General features: G+C 40.2%; 1 protein-coding gene across 4 annotated transcripts in view; it reads left to right on the forward strand.

Annotated features, from left to right (window-relative positions):
- LOC109967819 (ankyrin repeat and BTB/POZ domain-containing protein BTBD11-A) overlaps positions 1–19,207 on the forward strand; it is a 158,927-nt gene extending 139,720 nt beyond the window's left edge. The window contains exons 6-17 of one of the 4 annotated variants that reach the window (XM_020613655.1): positions 3,150–3,239; positions 5,147–5,248; positions 6,044–6,137; positions 8,806–8,941; positions 10,963–11,105; positions 12,458–12,699; positions 12,887–12,992; positions 14,595–14,697; positions 14,805–14,886; positions 16,039–16,107; positions 16,212–16,325; positions 16,648–19,207. In XM_020613655.1, coding sequence (XP_020469311.1) covers positions 3,150–3,239; positions 5,147–5,248; positions 6,044–6,137; positions 8,806–8,941; positions 10,963–11,105; positions 12,458–12,699; positions 12,887–12,992; positions 14,595–14,697; positions 14,805–14,886; positions 16,039–16,107; positions 16,212–16,325; positions 16,648–16,878 — 1,512 coding nt within the window. In that variant the 3' untranslated portion in view covers positions 16,879–19,207. Of the gene's footprint in view, positions 1–3,149; positions 3,240–5,146; positions 5,249–6,043; positions 6,138–8,805; positions 8,942–10,962; positions 11,196–12,457; positions 12,700–12,886; positions 12,993–14,594; positions 14,698–14,804; positions 14,887–16,038; positions 16,108–16,211; positions 16,326–16,647 lie in introns of all 4 variants that reach the window. The other 3 variants (XM_020613653.1, XM_020613654.1, XM_020613656.1) reach the window with 3 other exon arrangements.
- The last annotated feature ends 7 nt before the right edge of the window (positions 19,208–19,214 follow it).

Consider the following 19,214-nt stretch of genomic DNA (forward strand, 5'->3'; position numbering starts at 1 on the left):
TACCCATGCGACCCAGGGTGTGCGATAAAAGTAAAATAGTCGCAAATGGATGGAGCGCTCACCTCTTTCCACTCGCCACCGTGCAGGAAAGAGAGCGGAAGAGGTGCGCGACCCCTCTTTATACCCGGCTACCAACAAAGAAAAGCATGGCTCAGTTGCGAGTCCTAGTGGAGTGGAGGCAACCCTGACCAGGCATGTGAATTAACTTACACATGAACCAAAACATTTTGTGTAATGATTACATCCTGGTTACATTCTGGGTACATATTACATCCCGGTTACATTATGAGTAATTATTATACCGCGGTTACACTAAAATAGAACAAGTATATGAAATTAAGTTTCTAGGTGTCATAGTTGATGAAAACATTCGCCTGGAAATCTCATATCAGATATATTCAGCACAAAATAGCAAAAAAATATATCGATATTGGCAAGGGTTAGATATATTCTGGACGGGAAAGCACTACGTATTTTGTATTCTTCATTGATTTTACCATACTTAGAGTATGGCGTTGAAAACTGGGGAAATACATACAAAAGCTCACTTCAACCATTGTATATATTACAAAAAAAACGCCCCTCCAGCCTACACCCACCTGAGAGTGGGCTGGAGTGCAGGAAGGGGGCTCGGGGGCAGGGTTAAAGTTCAGAAGACATGTTAAATATGGATTTTCTGCAGAAGAATAAACAGCTGTGTGACTCCCATGGGACAGACAGCCAGGTAGTCACAGGTGAGCAGCTCGTCCTCTGATGACTACTGAGATTGTTTTGGGAGAAACACTCCAGTGTTTACAGAACACACAGGTAAACAGGCGTGTGTGTTTCTCTGTATCAGACACACAACAGCTACACTGCACGTGCAGCACAAACACTGTCCTACACACATGCACCAGTGGAATTAACATGTCACAAAGAAACAAACAAACAAAACAGTCAATACATGCTCCTATAATAATAATTGTACTATTACCTCTACTGATCATACGGATAATATCAAACTATATAATGATATGGACAATACTGGATGTTCAGGTGCAGGACTGTAATCTAAAATCAGGAGGATGCTGAATTTTATTTTGACGTTGTTGCTGCTTGTTAAAGGGAATCGTTTTATTTTGTCGGCCTCACGAACAGGACGTTCTTGTAACTTTCAGACTACATCAATCTTATTTAAACGGATTCCTGCGCGGTCTTGACACTCATGAGATAATTGGCTGCAGCTGTGCGCGTTCACGAGTCGTCGAGAGGAGACAACATGGTAAATAAGTAATTGGCGTTAACGTCAACTGCACATGTCTGCGCGGTTTAAGTCTTATATCGCTCTAGTTACCGGCTAGTTTTAGTTTTAAATCGTTGTAAAATTAAACTGAGTTAGGTGCAGTAAAGTTAACATGACAGATTCATATAAACTAAGGAAATCGGCAGGTGTTTCTGCTGTTTATAGACTTAAATCGCCCTAAAATTAAATGGAGTTTTGTGCACTTAGGCTTTCACGTCAATATAAATAAAAAAATTCATTTAAAAAGATGTTTACAAAATCTGGCGACCTCTGCAGGTGTGTCTGCTAGTCTGTTTACCCCTCTGTCACACAGTGCAGGCTGCAGCACCCCCTGCTGTCTGTCTGCAGGAATTGAAAAATAAAACAGTTAAAATAACGTTTTATTCTTCATAAACACTTAACTTAAAACGTAAACAATTAATTAAATTTGGTGCATTGAGGATATTTAACATTAGTCAGTGTTTGTTGAAAGAGAGGAAACAAGTTTATGTTTTGTGCCAGTTTGACAAGAAGATGGAGGAGTGTCTGCTCCGTGGAGACCCGTCTCGTCTGGTTTCTGTGCTCCACTATGAAGGACTGACCAGTAACGCCCTCACCAGACTGGACCAACTTGTTACCAAGGTAACAGGATCTGGGTCCTGGTCTTGAACTGTGGTTCAGCAAGATTTAGTGGGATTTAAGACTGCAGTGTTTATGTATAAAGCCAGGAGCAATTTATTACCTGGTGGAATTCAAAAACTATTTAATGAAAGGGAAGGGGGATACAATTTAAGGGGTCAGTTAAATTTAAAAATTCATGCTATACGTACAACCAAAAAAAGATTTTGTATTTCTATAAGTGGGGTAAAACTATGGAATAATTTAAGTGTGGACATAAAAAACAGTAAGAGAATTGAGGAGTTTAAACATAAATATAAAGGTACGTGTCAATCAAGATATGGGCAAGAACAGGCTCAATGATTAATCAGCTGTAACACTGTGGGTGTGGTGTATGAATGTTAACACTATGTACTATTGCTACTTGTGTGATGTAGAAGATAATTAGCAAAGTACGTAATTATGTAAGAATGTTAACAGTCTGTAATATTTTTTAGTATATCACTAGCGTGGTGTAGAACATAATTTTCTATGTAGTAATACTGCTTGCAAACCAATGATGGTAAGATGATGTCATGGGGTAGGACTGGATAAGTCTGACTTCTTCCTACTCCGTTCAAGCATGTACTAGGTATAAGCAAATTGATAATGGATTAGCATTTGTGGATATGTGTGAAATTATGTGTGTTGACATATCGACTGTCTTTACATGTTTGAAAGAATAAATCAATCAATCAATCAATCAAATTTAACCTCCAGTAGACTCTGTGATATCCTGGTGACCGGTAGCACCGTCCAGAGGGGAGGAGTTCAAGCTGTATGTGTCCAGGATGTGAGAAATCTTCTCTGCCCTCCTTTTGACCTGTGAGGTCAGGACAGTGATGGAAATGCAGAGAATAGACTCGATGATTCCTCTGTAGAATTGTATCAGCAGCTCCAGGAGCAGGTTGAACTTCCTGAGCCTGCGCAGGAAGTGCATCCTCTGCTGTGCCTTCTTGGCAATGGTGTTGATGTTGAACATCCACTTTAGGTCCTGGGAGGTTGTGAAGCACTTTGGTTAATCTGGGGGTTGCTGAAAAGTGCTATATTACTGATAAGGTGGCCATCCAGCAGCTGAGTAAATGTTATTTGTACCATTCTCAGATAGGAAGTCAGTTAACTCTGTGAGTGACTGACAATGATCCCCAGCAAGTAAAACACCTCAGCACCCTCTAGAAAGATAAATTAATCCAGTCTAAATTTGTAACCCCTGCTCTCTCCCCTGCTGCAGGGAATGACCCCTCTTATGTACGCCTGTGTCCGAGGTGATGAGGCCATGGTCCAGATGCTGCTCGACGCCGGAGCCGACATCAATAGCGAGGTCAGTGTTGACCATCAGTCTGTCAAATGTAATGATGTCACAGTGGTCTCATATTTTTGTTCTTGTCCAATATGTTCATTTACATTTGTTCACATGTACCAGTGAAAACAATGAACCCACTTTGTGCCCCCCCCTTCCCCCATCTCACCTGCTCCCAGCATGCTTTCTGTTCTCCTGCACTGATAAGTAGTAAATGAGGATCATTTGCACAGTAACAATGGTAGTTGGTCTCTATGCAGAGATAAAGTAAAAATTCACTCAGTGCAGGTACTTCATGATCTTTTACACTGTAGACTAACCAACAGGAGTTTGCTTTAAACCAAGTGTGTGCGCTTAGTGTAACTTGCTACTACAAACATGCACTTCATTGCATTTATTTGGTGTTAAACTATAGATGCTAAAAGTTACAGTGACACTATGTCGTCTTAAATCCTGCTGTTGTCTCTGCAGCGTGTCCTCTGTGTGTGTGTGTGTGTGTGTGTGTGTGTAGCAGCTTTTTTTCAAGCATATCCAAGAGCAAATGCTTCATGGGCTCTCCACCACCATGATGGCCTCATTGCTGATTGTTGCAATTGCTTCTTTGGTTTAGTGCCTGTATTCAGTGCAAGTGTGTTGACTCAAAAGCAGAGCACTAGCTGTGTAAATCACCCAGAAGTTAATTACAAATTCTTAAAGGGTCAGTTCATTCGAGTTACAAAAATGATCTTTTCCGGGATTTGTGGTTGAGCCTAAAACTAACAAACAAAACAGAAACACGTCTACTGAATTACAGTATGTACATTTACAGGATTTCCCTAATACAGTAGTACTACAACAGCACTACTGCTTGTAGTATGTGATGAGGCATAGGGTGCTTTAATTATCTTCTAACTGTTGTGAAAGAGATGCCTGATTAAATCAAGGCTTTTAAACATATTCCTTGCTCCAGTCTAAGAGTGCCTGGTCTTTTTTTTAATCTTCTAATTGTGTTTACATTTCTTCATTTACCTTGTGATATCAGGGTATCTGCAGGCCACGAAAAAACTGATAAGCATTTAATTCAGTTTCGTTAAAACAAAGCCTTAGAAAGTATTAAAAAGTCTTAAATTCAACAACAGTCAGTCTTGTCCCTGGCTGCCTGGACTGACAAATTTACTTGTTAGACAGCTAACATGAGTTTCATCTGTAGTATATGTAGGCACTAGAAAACATGACATTATGATAGGGCAAAGAGCAGTTTAGGGATGGTTTATGCTGTCAGCATGTTTTGAGACTTCATAGACTCCAAAGGGCGAAAAGAAATTAGAGTATGTTTAAAGTACTCCTCCAGAGTCGTTCTCCGTTACAATGCCAGTGATGTACTGCCTAATATTATGAACCAGTTAATAATTCATCAGAGTGAATACAAAAACAGTCCCACTGTTGTTCAGCATCAGAGCTCAAATGAAATTGTAGCATTATTTTAAGCATCATTTTGACAGAGGCCTCCTCCAGGCGACACTGAAGATCATTTCAGTAATTTACGCTGGGACAGAACCACTTCAGAAACTCAGAGCAACATCAGGCTGCATGGCTGTTTAATTTTACCCCACCACTGCTTTATTTGTGAGTCAGCACCACTCATCTTGACGGTTGGTCTTTTTCACTGTTGTGTGTTGCTGTTTGAAATTAAATTCTGTATAAAGATGGAGTAGGCAGACAGTACAAAGAGTGGTCCCACATTTGAGGTGAGAGGTAGACTTCAAGCTGCTCAAGATTTTCTGTGAAACTCAAGAGGAAAATCTCCCTCTGCCTCCCGCCCTTCTTTGCTTACACTTCTCTTCCTGCAAACTGCTTCGCACTCCTCCCCGCCCTCCATCTCCTGCCCTGGGCTGTGAATGTTAACGGCTGTATATCTCTCTCCCTGAACTTCACCTATGACTTCCCAGGTGCCAAGCACAGTAAACAAGCACCCCTCAGTTTATCCTGAAACACGCCAGGGGACGCCGCTCACTTTCGGCGTGTTACACGGACACGTCCCTGTCGTGCAGGTAGTGACGTTTATGACCTGTAACCTTTACCATGTGGCCCTTGCCCTGACCTTTGCACCAGTGACTATTATGATGCATCATAATAATAATAATGATGTATGTCCTTTCTATTTCACCTTCTTCCTCCTATCTGTGCAGTGATTATTTTTATGTGGAGAGGACTTGGCTAAGGCAAGCTCTCCAGATGAAGTTTGCTTTTATTAATATACTGTATGTTCTTAAAATGTGTAGATAAGTCACCCAGCCCCTGCTTTTCACCAAAACCGAATCTAAGGACTGGTCCCACAGCAGTAGGGAGTAACATCCAGAGGCTCGCCCAGCCTGATATGCAGCTTCAAGGATACCAGATTTCAGTGTTTTGTTCAGTTCTGTTCATTTGTAATACATAATACAATCTGTTGCAGTAGTTACTCTATGAGCTGACACTGCCTGAAAGCCTGATGAACACCGTCGCCTTCAGGAGTTTTTCAATAATTAATCTTCATCCCCACAGAATTTTGGGGGGGTAGAAAAAGAAACCTTTTTTATTCCTCATTTCACAGCTCAACACCAACAATAGCCTCCACAGACAGAAACTAATGAGGAAGTGTAGCTAGAGTAGGAGTGTGTTTAATGTCCTGAGCTCAGGCAGTTCTAAATGAGGTGGTGCAGGTTTCCAGCAGTTCAGGCTTTTCCTTCTACCCAGTCTGACTGTAACACATTGCCTCCCCCTCAACTGTTTTCTTCCTCCCCACTCCCCATCCTGGTTTGTTCCCCCCCTCCCTTGCTCTCCACTTCTTCCCATGCTTGTCACAGTTATTGCTAGATAACAGAGCGAACGTGGAGGGCGCCCTGCAGGATGGGGCAGAGAACTACACCGAGACCCCTCTACAGCTGGCCTCTGCTGCAGGTAATCACAGACCAGCAGCAAATACATGTGTTCATCTTTGCTTTGCAGACGTGCACATTTGACTCAAGTACTGTTCCTTCTGATGCAGTGTACAAGACATTAGTTATGACATATTTGGTTCCAACTTCACCAGGAGGCACCCTCACTCTGCTTTAATCATCTAATTAATTTATCATTTTCAATTACTCTCAGGGATTCAAGGCTGTGCTGAATGTTAAATGCTGCTTCTCATGGTTGTGCTGCAGTACCTTTATAAAAGAATCTGCAGCATTTTTTTTTCTGTCAAAATTTAAACCAATAGTTTGACATTTTGGGACACTCTAATGTCCAGTAAACATAAAGCCAGAAGTTAGCAACCATTTAGCTTAATGTAGAAGGGAAACGGCCAGGTTAAATCAAAGGCCATTTTTGACCTTGGAAATACTGTAGTAGTTGACACAAAAGTCTCAGGACAAAGTTTAGCAGCTGTTCTGGAAGCTTCTGTTATAATCACACAATCTTCCTTGCTTTGAGATAGTTTTTAACTTTCTGTCTCAACTTTTAAGCTAACATGGGTTAAAGCAATAGTTCAGTATTTTAGGGAAATAAACCCTTTCACTTTAAATTAAATTAGAACAGTGATGCACTTTCATACCTGTTAACTGTATGTAAAGTTGAAGCCAGCAGGTCAATTTAGGAGAAAGAGCGTTATCTTAGTTTAGCATAAAGACTGAAAACAGAGGGGAGACATCTAGTTGGGCTCGGTGCAAGGGCAATGTAACTGCCTTACAAGCAGATGCCTAGCAGCTCACTAATTTACACTTTTAAAACACTGTGGTATTTAACATACACAACTGAACAAGTCTTGTCATCACAGTGAGGTTCGGCAAGTAACCAGAGGAAACCTGAGGAAGTCCCTGCACCCACAAATAGTCCCACACATAAAGCTTTGTACAACCACAAATAGCTGTTTTTACATGTAAATGTTTCTACTGATTCAACAAATTGGCTATATTGTGTAATTTGTAAGCTTCAGAGGAGCTGGTAGGTGATTTATTTCTTCTTTTTTTTTTTTTTTACCCCTGGAGAGAAACACTAGCTGTTTCCACCTGTTTCCAGCCGTTATGCTACGCTAATCTAAGTAGCTGCTAGCTATAGCTGCATATTGAAATATCAGTAGTCGTCTCCATCTTCTCAACTAACTCTCTGCGAAAAAGCAAATAAGAATATTTCCCAAAATGTTAAACCGTTTCACATATGTGCATAATTTATGTTTACATTAAAGATCTCTGCACTGCTATTTTAAATCATCCCAATGAATGTTTTAAAAATTAATTCAAACCTAACAAGTTGACATATAATATTGAATCTTTTTGTTACTGTGAGTAACTGTAGGCAGCCATGTTGCCATGGTAGTATATGGATATAATGCAGAGGCATGGATATTGAGTATTATTAGCATTCTGCTCATTAGCTAATAAATAATTTAGATGAAATAAAGACCACAGTCCCAGAGGTGATTTTGTTAATGAATAGCAGTAAGTGAAAGACTTTCTGAGAACAAAATACTTTTATGCAGATTCAGGCTCATTTTCTGACACCTTCCTGTTTTACTTTGCTGTCACATCAACTTTACTGGGGGAGAAAAAAGCTTGAATAGCAAAGTGAGTTTCCAGAAATTCAGGTTTCCTTCCAGTTTGTTCTAAATGGAGCAGTATCCGAATTGTATCACATTTGTGTTCACTGAATTAGTGCTTGAAATCAGTATTGAAATGACACCTGCAGTAGTTGCTGTTCTTCTAGTGCCTGGCAAAGTGCCTCAGGTAACAGTTCTGACTGGTTTTGTTCTCAACAAATCCAGTCTCACTGCTGTAATCACTGTGGAATTCAGTGTGTGAATGTAAAAAAGATATTTTTTTGTTGTATATTTGAACAGCTACTTGAGGTGCCATCAAAAAAGCTCCCCTTCACTGGTGGAAAAGGTTTTAAGATTGGTACGCCATTTGAAATAAAACCCTGAAATCGTGATTGTATTTGCATTTAATGCATTTAAGATATCAAAAGTTAAAGCATTAAAAGTCAAATCCACAGGAGTGTGATTCATACACACAGTAGAAAGACTGCATCACTTTATTAGAGAAAATAATTCTTGAAATTTATTTAGTGTCTGGGAGCTTTTTACTACCTATATTCACTTACTTTATGAATTACTGGACTGGAAGGTATTTATTGTGTTAAGGTATTTCAACTTCCCTTTGCCTTGTTTTCTGAATGTACATTAAATTAAAGGAATCTAAGAAAGACTGAATTAAATTCTCAAATCAGATGGAAATAAGTGCAGAAAAATAAAATTAGGTTTCAAACATACATGTGTCTTTTCCTTGTATAAAAAGAAAATGATTAAAAACAGAATTTCTAGTAAGATAGAATTTACTGTTGAAGCTGGTACTGGTGGAGCTGTAAAAATAAATACATCCTATGTAACTAGTTTAGTACATGGTTTTGTGTTTGCTTTTACACGGTTGTCAAATAAATGTAGTGGAGTACGAAGTATAATATTTTCCTCAAGAATATAAAGAAGGCAAAATACAAAGTAGCATAAAAGCACATCAAACTTAGCTACTGTGCCTAAGTAATTGTACTTTTTACACCTGCTTTATTCATTTGTCGTATCTGTCACCCTCATTAGGTAACTTTGAGTTGGTGAGCTTGCTTCTGGAAAGAGGAGCCGACCCCATGATCGGGACCATGTGTCGAAACGGCATCTCGTCCTCTCCGCTGGGGGATATGAACTCATACAGCCTGGCAGCAGCACATGGCCACAGGTAGCGCAAGTACTCGCACACACACACAGGGACACACGGGGACACAAGTGAAGTGCCAGCCAGCAGAGAAATATCCACCACCACAGTATTGACCCATTTACACATCTGCCCCTCAAACAGAAGTCCTGCAGCATATGAAAGGCAGATGGCTCATTGCCCTGTCATCGCGCAAGCAACAGTAAGCGCTGCAGTCTATTCGGCAGCACTTACTGTATTCATCTTGACATCATTTCCCTGCAGCTGACTAAGATAAAGCCTATTAACATTCAGGACAGTGAGAGCCGTCAGGCAGCGGAGTGCAGATGCAAGCAACACAATGCAGTGTGTTATTAAGACAATCAGTTATCATATGGTAATCATGCTGCAGTGTGTTGTAAGCAGCGTAACACTGCAGATGGTGGCGTGTAAAGGTTCTCCTAACCTAAACATTGCATAAGAAACCAGTCATCAGGAGGCACACAAACATCTGTCAAATATTTTCAGGTGCTGAGTAACTATTACAGAATTTGTAAAAGAAACCAGTATTTTTGGGAAGACCAGACAAAAGGCTGTCATGATCGTCCACCCTGCTGGAAATAAAGGCACAAAATCTCTAAGCCTGTTTGTTTCTTTGAGATTTGAGATTGATCAAATCCTGATTTAGTTATGGTCTTGATGTGGCTGGTCAAGCCCAGATCTGAGTCAATAAAGATTTCTAACATGCGTTTTGGGATTAAGCCTGGCAGTAACCTCTTTTCTTTCTGTGGCAAAAGGAATAATTTCTGTCTTCTTTTTATTTAATTGAAGGAAATTTTATGTACTTGCTTTAAGCACTGACAGTGAGTTTAAGGGACCACAGTCAATTGGTGAAAGAGTAAATCTGAGTGTCAGCTGCATAACTATGATAAGCAACGTTATTGGCGTGTATAGTCGAACACAGAGGAAGCATGTGTTAGTTTTAATGCACTCTTCAGCTTTTTATATGTGACTTAAGACATATCAAGTTACCTGCTGTATGTTCAGAGCTACATTGGAGGAAAAACTTGTACATTTTTCACAATATGTTTTCTTGTTATCTAACCAAGAGCTGGATGGAAACAATGACACAAATTTGACACAATTATTTTCTTCGAACTTTGTTGTAACAGTTCAGGAAAGGTTCTTTCCATGTTTCAACATGACAGAGCCCCCATGCACAAAGCTAAAGCAATAAGAAATGAACTGAGCCAGCCCTTATTGCCCAACATCAGTGACCAACCTCACAAATTCTCTTGTGACTGAATAGAAGCAAATTCCTGCAGCCATGTTCAACATCAGAAGAGTGGAGGCTGTAGCAACAAATGACATGAAATCTTCACATGTTGGCTATGTAGTGTAGTTCCATAGACACAAGCTGAGAAAATATTCCGGTAAACTGCTTGGATGTACTCTCAAGCCCAAGGGACTATTAGTGGTGATCAAACAACTTTTTATGAATGGCATCAAAGTGACAACTGTGAGCCTCCCACAGACTTGTCATCAAAGATCAAACAATCTCACCACAGAATATGATGCTGCTAAAGCAGATGGTGCAGTGATGGATCTTCAGGCTCTGATCACACTGTGTATGATATGTATTGAAGTCCATTCTTCTCATAGGAGGGCATCTGTTACTGCTGCATCACTCTGTTGCAGCAACAGCATGTTGTGATGTTGAGTGAAAACTAAAAGCTTATTTGTAACATGTTACAGTCTTGTCTTTTATGAGGAGATAATCGATTCCAGCTTCTTGTACTCTACAGACCAGCACAACAGGTTTAGAGTGTGCAATTATGCTTAAATAAATACATGAGTGTCATCACTCAGAGAGATCTAAATGGGTCTAATTCATCCACTTCACAGCTTTTCTTCCTGCCATTTGACCCCAAACCACATATTTTGCACTTTCTCACCATAGCATCCTTCCCTTTTTTCACCTTAAAGCAGTTTCTTATTCTGTTTTATCTCCCTCCCTTCCGTTAATGTCTTGTCTGTGTCTTCATTTTCTCCCTCCTACCCTGTAGGAATGTCTTTCGGAAGCTCCTGTCCCACTCAGACAAGGAAAAGGGGGATGTGTTGTCCCTGGAGGAGATCCTGGCTGAGGGTTCGGATCCTGGGGAGAAGAGGTTGGCTCCACAGGCCAACTGTGGAGGAACCTTGCGAACAGGAAAGGCCAAACTGAGGGCCCTGAGAGAGGCCATGTACCATAGCGCAGAGCACGGCCATGTGGACATCACCATAGACATCCGCAGCTTAGGTCAGATTTACTAATACATGCTTCACTGGCACACATGCCTCGTTCCCTGGCGCCTCCAGCTGTCCTGGAGGTGTGATCATGCTGTTCCTATCCTGTCCCGTCCAGTCCTGTGCTGTCCTCTACACACCCTCAGCAATCACCACTACTCATCCAGCCATGAAACAGGCACAGAAGTAACACTTTTTAAATGCAAGGTGATAACAGCTTAGGTCAAAGGCGTGAACATGGAGATAAAACAATGTCCCCAAACAGAGCTCGTTATGTAGACATAGCAGCCATCAGATTTCACTCCAACATTTTCTAGATCACTGGGTACAAAAACTGATGTGTCCATTTAATTGATGTTGGTAGGGAAAACAATCTCATCACAGTCCAGTAGTTGATCTGGAGCTGTTGGTTGTATCAAGTCTTGAAATTGAAAGATGTTCATTTTCCATTTTTTGAGCACTTCAACTGAATAAGTCAACATTTTGCAAAACTATGCTTAGATGTGAAAATCAATGCCACTGTCAATAAAAGGTAACAAAAACTGCAGCACTTCTAAAATGTACAAATTAACGTGTTATAACCTGTTTGTGTAATCCACTTAAAGCTGTGTAAAAATGAGGCATTGTGATTTTATGGGGAGTTTTTACTGAATATAATGTATAATGAGCTTTAGGATGAGCCAGGCGAACTGTTTCCCTGTTTGCTTTCTGTATGCTAAGCTAAAGGCATAGCTAGCCCTCACCTTGCATTTATTAGACAGATATTTTAGTAAAATCCTCAGTCTCTCAGCAAAACAGAAAATGAGGTTACCCCCAAAATATTAAAATATTTGTCTCTTGAATTTGTCTCCATACTGGTGCAGAAGAGAGTGAAATTCCACCGTTGATCATAGAAATAACAGTTGACATTACAGTCTCACTACAAGCAGGCTTATGTGATACAAATTCTTTTGCTTAATCTTAACACTTGAATTTTTAAAATGTCAAATTACACAGAGTTCCTGCTTTCATGTCATCATTTTTGTTTATTTCATGTACATATCATTCATATTGTTAGACAACATTACATTATTTTTAACAAGTCCTGCCTTTAGGTTGCCACCAGGTCGTCTGACTATCCACTAACACTATCACTGCACTCACGCTTCACCTCGCACTAACCTCATGAAGTGATGGAAACATGGTCGGTTCTGTCGCCCTTGAAACCGCTCAGAATCAGACTCTCTTTGCTGTGTGTGAGCGTGTATTCACTTGTCTGTGTGGTGGTGTTCCCAGGTGTTCCCTGGACGCTGCACACCTGGCTCGAGTCCCTGCGTACCTGTTTCATCCAGCACCGCCGGACGCTGATCCAAGGCCTGCTCAAAGACTTCAGCTGCATTCAGGAAGAGGAGTACACCGAGGAGCTGATCACACATGGCCTGCCGCTCATGTTCCAGATCCTCCGAACCAGCAAGGTCACCGAGGCTTTCGTTCATGTGCATGTAAACAAAATGCTTGTTAGAGAAACATCAGACAAAGTAAGGCTGGTTTTCTGGGAATACAAACTCTTCTGTGCACGTTCTATAAATATATATTATATTTAGTTGCACTCCAGTATTACCATACATTTGCATTACATTTTGTCCTGGATAGCACATGGAAAACAGAGACCACAAAACCCTAATCCATATAATCTGTATCACTTGTGTTGGTGTCTGTTTGCAGAACGAGGTGATCAGCCAGCAGCTATCAGTCATTTTCACTCAGTGCTATGGGCCCTTCCCCATCCCTAAGCTGACGGAGATCAAGAAGAAACAGACCTCGCGCCTAGGTAGGAGAGTTTATGCAACAAATGAAGCTGAATGGCAACGGTGTGAAAGCAGCATTAGAGCTGAAGTAGCAGACAGAAGTTTGTTTTTTTTTAGGTGTGGGGTGTCCATAGAGACTTCATGAAATGTGGCACTCATCTTTCTTTTAAGGCTTTCAAATGGCTTTCTATCAAAAGTGTTTCAAAAATTGAGGTTCATTTTTTTCAAAATATCTTTCGGTGATTCACAACAACAAATATATATAAATCAGACTCGTATGGTTACAAGATTACAGTGAAATTACTCCAGTTTATTAACAAACAACAATCATTTCTTTTTGACATTTGGGAAATATTATAGTGCAACTTCATTTTGGGGGGTTGGCTTTGAAGAGGAGCAAAATATATTATCAAATCACCTTTATGAAAATGATTAGGGAGGGAGGCGGGCCAGAAAAGGGGGAGGGTGTCACGATCTGAAGTTACTTCCTGTGATAGCTTGATTCGGCACATGATCACCATGCACCTTTTTCTCTTTGACTCTTTATATTCACTCCCCTTGTTTTTTTGTCAATGTGTAAAAATGCTTATGTTTGTGGTTTTGTTTCTAAGTATTAGTTGGTTTCCGCCTGTCTACCATCTAGAAAAAAGTGTTTTTAGGACTCACCTGTGTCATGTAAAGTGGGTTTTTGTTACTTTCCTACTTTTCTTATGAAAAGACTTTTCGTCACTTTGAAGAAGGTGCCTTCAGATTTGTGTTTGTTTTGTTACCCTCTCAAAAAAGACCATTCATTCACTGTTCCACTTGCTTGCCTTGGAAATGTTTTGCTCACTGTCTTTTTGCCTTCAGTGCCTTGTTGTGTCATTGCCTTTTCTGAAGTAAGTTGTGGGCTTCTTCATAGAGTTTTTTCCACATTTGGGGCCTCAGTCTTGTATCATGATGGGCGGGGGTTATATTTTCTTTTCAAGATCTCAATACGTTGAATCATCAAAGGCCAGTTTTGGCAAAGAGAGGAGTTTGATTATATTAATGAGTAATTAACGTATTGGATTTAACAAGGTCATAAGAAAATAAGTTTGACTGTAATCATTTATACATATAAAACAGTTGGGCCTAGAGCACAATAAATAGGAAAGGGGCAAGTAATCTCAATAGATTAGATTAACAGAAATTTGGCTTTGAGCATTTCTAATCATATGCACGTAGATTTGTGATCACATGTCACTGATGACGTGATCTATCAGTCTAATCTGGTATTAAAAGCTCCTTTGAAGTTGGGGAGGTCACAGAGGTTTTAACATTTCCACTTTTTCAGATGTTGGTTTTCATTAGAGCAGAAGGAGGCAGGGAAGCATTCGGTGACCATGCTGCAGCACCACCTAGTGTAGACTTTATGTGAGTGTTTGAATAAAGGATAAATGGTTTGTTATTTTGTGCCTGAAGAGAATGAAAGCTTTAAAAAGCAAATGAATTCATCAGGAATGCACAGTGATGCACTATAGCAACCTTTTGCAACACTGATACCTGAGCAGTGAATCACCCTTGGAGTAATAAATGACTATGTCAGCTTAATCTTACTCTGTTTGCTGTTTGGCTGGATCTTACTGCCTTCTTCTCTTTTGCAGACCCTCACTTTCTGAACAATAAGGAGATGTCTGATGTTACTTTCCTGGTGGAGGGGAAACCATTTTATGCACATAAAGTGTTGCTGTTTACAGCTTCACCCAGGTAAAAGGAGACTTGACCTAATGTAGCACTTTACTACTATTTCTCTCTTTTTTTCCCAAATGAAAAATGTGCAGTGAGCTACGCAGTTAACTAACTTTTCCATTTAGGTTCAAGTCGCTGCTCCAGAACCGACCAGCAGCTGAGAACACCTGTATTGAGATCAGCCACGTCAAGTACAACATCTTCCATGTGAGACTGTTAATGTACTATTTTTTGCTTTTGCTAATGGAGTCCTGTGATAGGACACAACCCAAATCCATGATCATGTTTTGGTTGTGTTTTCAGATGGATACTCCATTAGTTGCTCCAAATATGGATTTTAGAAGCCAATACCAATATTTGAAAGTTTATAAATCCCATACCAATATACTGTCATCCAGTATTTTTGAAGAGCTGTGACAATCATATGAAGACACCCCTGTTTCTAAATAACCTCAAACCTCATTTACCTCATTTCTGTACTGTCACATGTTGTTAAAGCAGAAGTCTGATATTTTATATTGTTCTTATTATCAACTAAATCAAAAGAGCACTGTTAGAAACATGTCAGTGAGTCGTGCTGTTAAATTGAGTGACGTGTTCCTTCATCTCTGTAGTTTGTTTTGACTTATACACACATGGTTCTGCTGCCAGAAACACTCACTGCACCACCAAATGTGTATTATTGATCGGCTACTGAAAATAGTCCCCAACAAATAAACTATTTTAACTTGAGTAACCTAAAAACTAAACTGGCCAGCTGTTTTGGAAAATAATTTAGCTTTTTTTAAAAATAAAACTACACATACAGTAGCTACACAAACGGGGCGACTTAAAAGATGAGCCTCTTTTTGTGGGACTTGTTGACACTAACAAAATACAGAATATTGCCAGAATGATCCTTTTTTATTATCTGACATGCGCATATAAAATTAATTTAAAAATACATTAATCTGATGGTTATTTTTCAAGTAATACATTCTGTAATTTGTCGAAAAATAGTTAAATTATACAAGTTCCCTGACCCAGAATGCCGGGGCCAGTTAATAACATAACAGAGTAATAAATTATCAAAATTACTGTTGATCAACTTTCTGTTCATGACTATTTAGTTTAGTGGCCATTATTGTTCTGTGAGACTTTTTACGTTTGTCAGTAGTACAGCCTGGTTTTGGTTTGTATTTTTCCCACTCTTAATATATATTGTCCATACTGAAATCTATATAACTGATGTCAGTTGTATGAACAGAGCCCAGTAGGTATATCTACATTTGGAGAGTATACAGAAATATTAGTAAAACTGTAATAAAAGGGAAATTAAACCCATAAAATGAGCATAGACTCCACTGTTCTGTGTTTCAGCTGGTCATGCAGTATCTGTACTGTGGAGGCACTGAGTCCTTGCACATACGCAACACTGAAGTTATGGAGGTAAGAGAGACTCAGCTAAAGCCTGCTGAGCAACAGCACAAGTCTTAGCATCTTTAATCCCCAGTGCTGTGCCTCATTCTGTCTGGCTGTACTGTTCCCTGCAGCTCCTGTCTGCAGCCAAATTCTTCCAACTAGAGGCCCTTCAGAGACACTGTGAGATCATCTGCTCCAAGAACATCACCACCGAAACCTGTGTGGACCTCTACAAACACGCCAAGGTGAGAAACTGTCTCTGGCAGCTGATAATGGACCAATGGAGAACGGATCATTTCATTAATAATAATAATTTGTCATAAAATGTCACTGTAAACTTGCCAGATAGTAAGAAACAAATGCTAATGGGATAAAAAAAAAAGATGCTAATATAACAATCAGCAATAAAGGATAATAAAATAAATTCAAATAAATGTCATTCTTACTTGAAGGGTATGCTTATTTAAAGATGCTTTTTTTTCCCACTGTCTTGTTAACAATGGGTCAAATGAGTGCTTACAAGTGAAGGGTTTGCTTATCTTTGTGCACCATCTTTGTTCGACGTAGTTCCTCGGTGCCACGGAGCTTACAGCTTTCATCGAGGGCTATTTCCTGAAGAACATGGTGCTGCTGATTGAACTGGACAGCTTCAAGCAGCTTCTGTACGAACCTCCTCCCGCCGAGAGCCCCGGGTCCAGCCCCGTCATCTGCTCCGACATCCTCCACGACCTGGAGAAGACTCTGGCCACACGCATCCACTCCATTCACCTGTCCGCCTCCAAGGGCTCCGTGGTGTGACGCCGTCCTCCCGGAGCCCTCGGCTCCAGCCCCAGCATCCATTTAATATCCAGCATCCTGCTATACATCCTCGTCCACCTGTTGTGACCCCGCTGCTGAAGATGAGCTCTCGGGTGTTTTTATGTCAGGGATTCCCTTTAATTCTGCCTGTCGCAGCCAGCAGAGGGTTCATTTGCTATAAGTCACAAACCCAGAGAGAGCTCTGTCATCCCAGTGGCTCCCAGCGATCACTTCACACACATATAGTAAGAAAAAAACTGACATGACCCAGCAGCATCACTTAGTCTGATTATAAAACTTTTTCTTGTATTTCATATAGGATACATGCATGAAGGACACACTGTAGACCTTTTTGCTTAAAAAGGTAGAGTAATATTTTAACTCAGTAGAAGCAACTTTCTCATGATCTCTGATATAAGACTTTGGTTTGCAAATAACTATGGAAGTTGGTGCCATTGCAGTATAAAGTCTGACACATGCCAAAACATAAATATAACCCCTCTATACAACCAATAACAGTCGCTAGTAGCAATGCCAGCAGAGGAGCCTTTACACTAGGTGAACTTTTCTGAACTTTACATTTCATTCTGTCACTTCTCTGTTGGATGCATTTCACTGTGTTGTATCTACTGTGTGCAGAGGCCAAACTGATCACGAACATCCACTGCAGCGCTGACTGTACTCACAATGGCCCACTCAGTGAAATCTATGCTGACTTGAAAGATGGACATCCAACTGGGAAATTAACTTGCGATAACTCCACTAACACTGTTGACTTTTTTGCATGGCCCCTCCTCAACTGAGCTGCCCCAGTGTTGCTTTTTATGCAGAGCTTACTTCACGGACCGCTTTCACAAGGGGAAGTAAGGGAAAACACTGCTTATTAACTATATACTGATGGCAAAACAGAGGAGACTGAGCGGGACTCTGAGATGGATGTCGATTGGCAGGGACTTTTTCTTTAAAGATATTTAAAGCAGAATGTAAATATGTCTTGAAAGTCTTTGTGCTGGTCGTTCTGTTTTTGTAAACTGATGTACAGTATCCTCCTACACTCGCTTGACTGATGACACCAGTCTTACTGAACGTGCTCCTTGAACAGTTTGTTCCTGCTCTGTCTTTGTTTATGCAAAGGTGCATGTTGACTCTGTTCGTATGACTCCTTAGTTTCGCTTTAGATGTGCTATCTGTGTAGATGGGTAGGCCTGAGTAGGGTGCCGATTGTTCCAGGTGAAGGTTGCTATTTCTGATACATTCCAAATTATCAGGGTAGATCACGAGATAAATTTTAATGTCACTTTTTATTTTAGACTTCACCTCAGCTGAATTTCTCAATAACATCAGAAACACTCGCACTCTGTCAGCACTGAGTTTATTTGAGACACAACATAGACAACGTTATGGGACTCTCAGAATACACCCCACCACCTGCCCACATGTTTTTATCTGCTTTTTAAATCTGCACATAAAAACATCTCAGTGGAAATTCTGGACCTTTGGGAAAAAAAAAAAAATCACAAAATCTTCTGCTCCATTGAGGAGAATAAACATCTTGGCAGACAGAAGCATCACATCTGTGTGAAGCCATGAGGAAGCTTGTCAGAAATATTATATCTCCATCATTTCATTCATTACACCATCTTGGAAGGATTTAATAGCCCCTCGCTGCAGAATTAATGCCACCAACTCTTTATCATGATGAACCAACTCCTAATATTCACATAACAAAAGCTGGTGGAAACCGCTTTAAAATTTGCACAAAATAAGAACAGACTTGTCTGCAGCTGGAGCACTTGTATAGCTTGGAAAAGCATCAGGACAAAAATGTTTAAACTGTTAGAAAAATGATTGTTTTTTTTGTTTTGTTTTTTTGATAAAAGGTGAAGGTACAAGCCTTTTTATATACAGTATGTGGGAGAAGTTAACTACAGCTCCCAAGGAGCACTTTAGCAAGAAACATGGGATCACTGAGCCTAAAGTTCTGTCACACTAACAGGTGGGAGATGAGGCTTACACCGACAACACAACCTGTGGGTCAATGTGTGGTGAATTCAGTTACTACAGTGCCCTGTTTTGTTCACGAGTTCAGCGATGAAGCATTTAGAATTTGCTACATCTCTGACTTTTCTTCCATGACGACAGCATGTATAGAGCCACCAAACTGAGACAGACACACCTGGATTCCTCAGATTTCTCAGGAGGACGTATGAGCTGTCTCTGTGAAGCAACACTGAAAATGTCTTTTAAGAAAATTTGAAATAAGAATGCAGAATTGAACAGTCATCAGTTCATACTGTGAAACAACACATCTTGATACTAAAGCCAAAAGGGGGGGG

The sequence above is a fragment of the Monopterus albus genome, unplaced genomic scaffold (genome assembly GCF_001952655.1).
Source record: "Monopterus albus unplaced genomic scaffold, M_albus_1.0 scaffold136.1, whole genome shotgun sequence".
NCBI classification, from domain to species: Eukaryota; Metazoa; Chordata; class Actinopteri; order Synbranchiformes; family Synbranchidae; genus Monopterus; species Monopterus albus.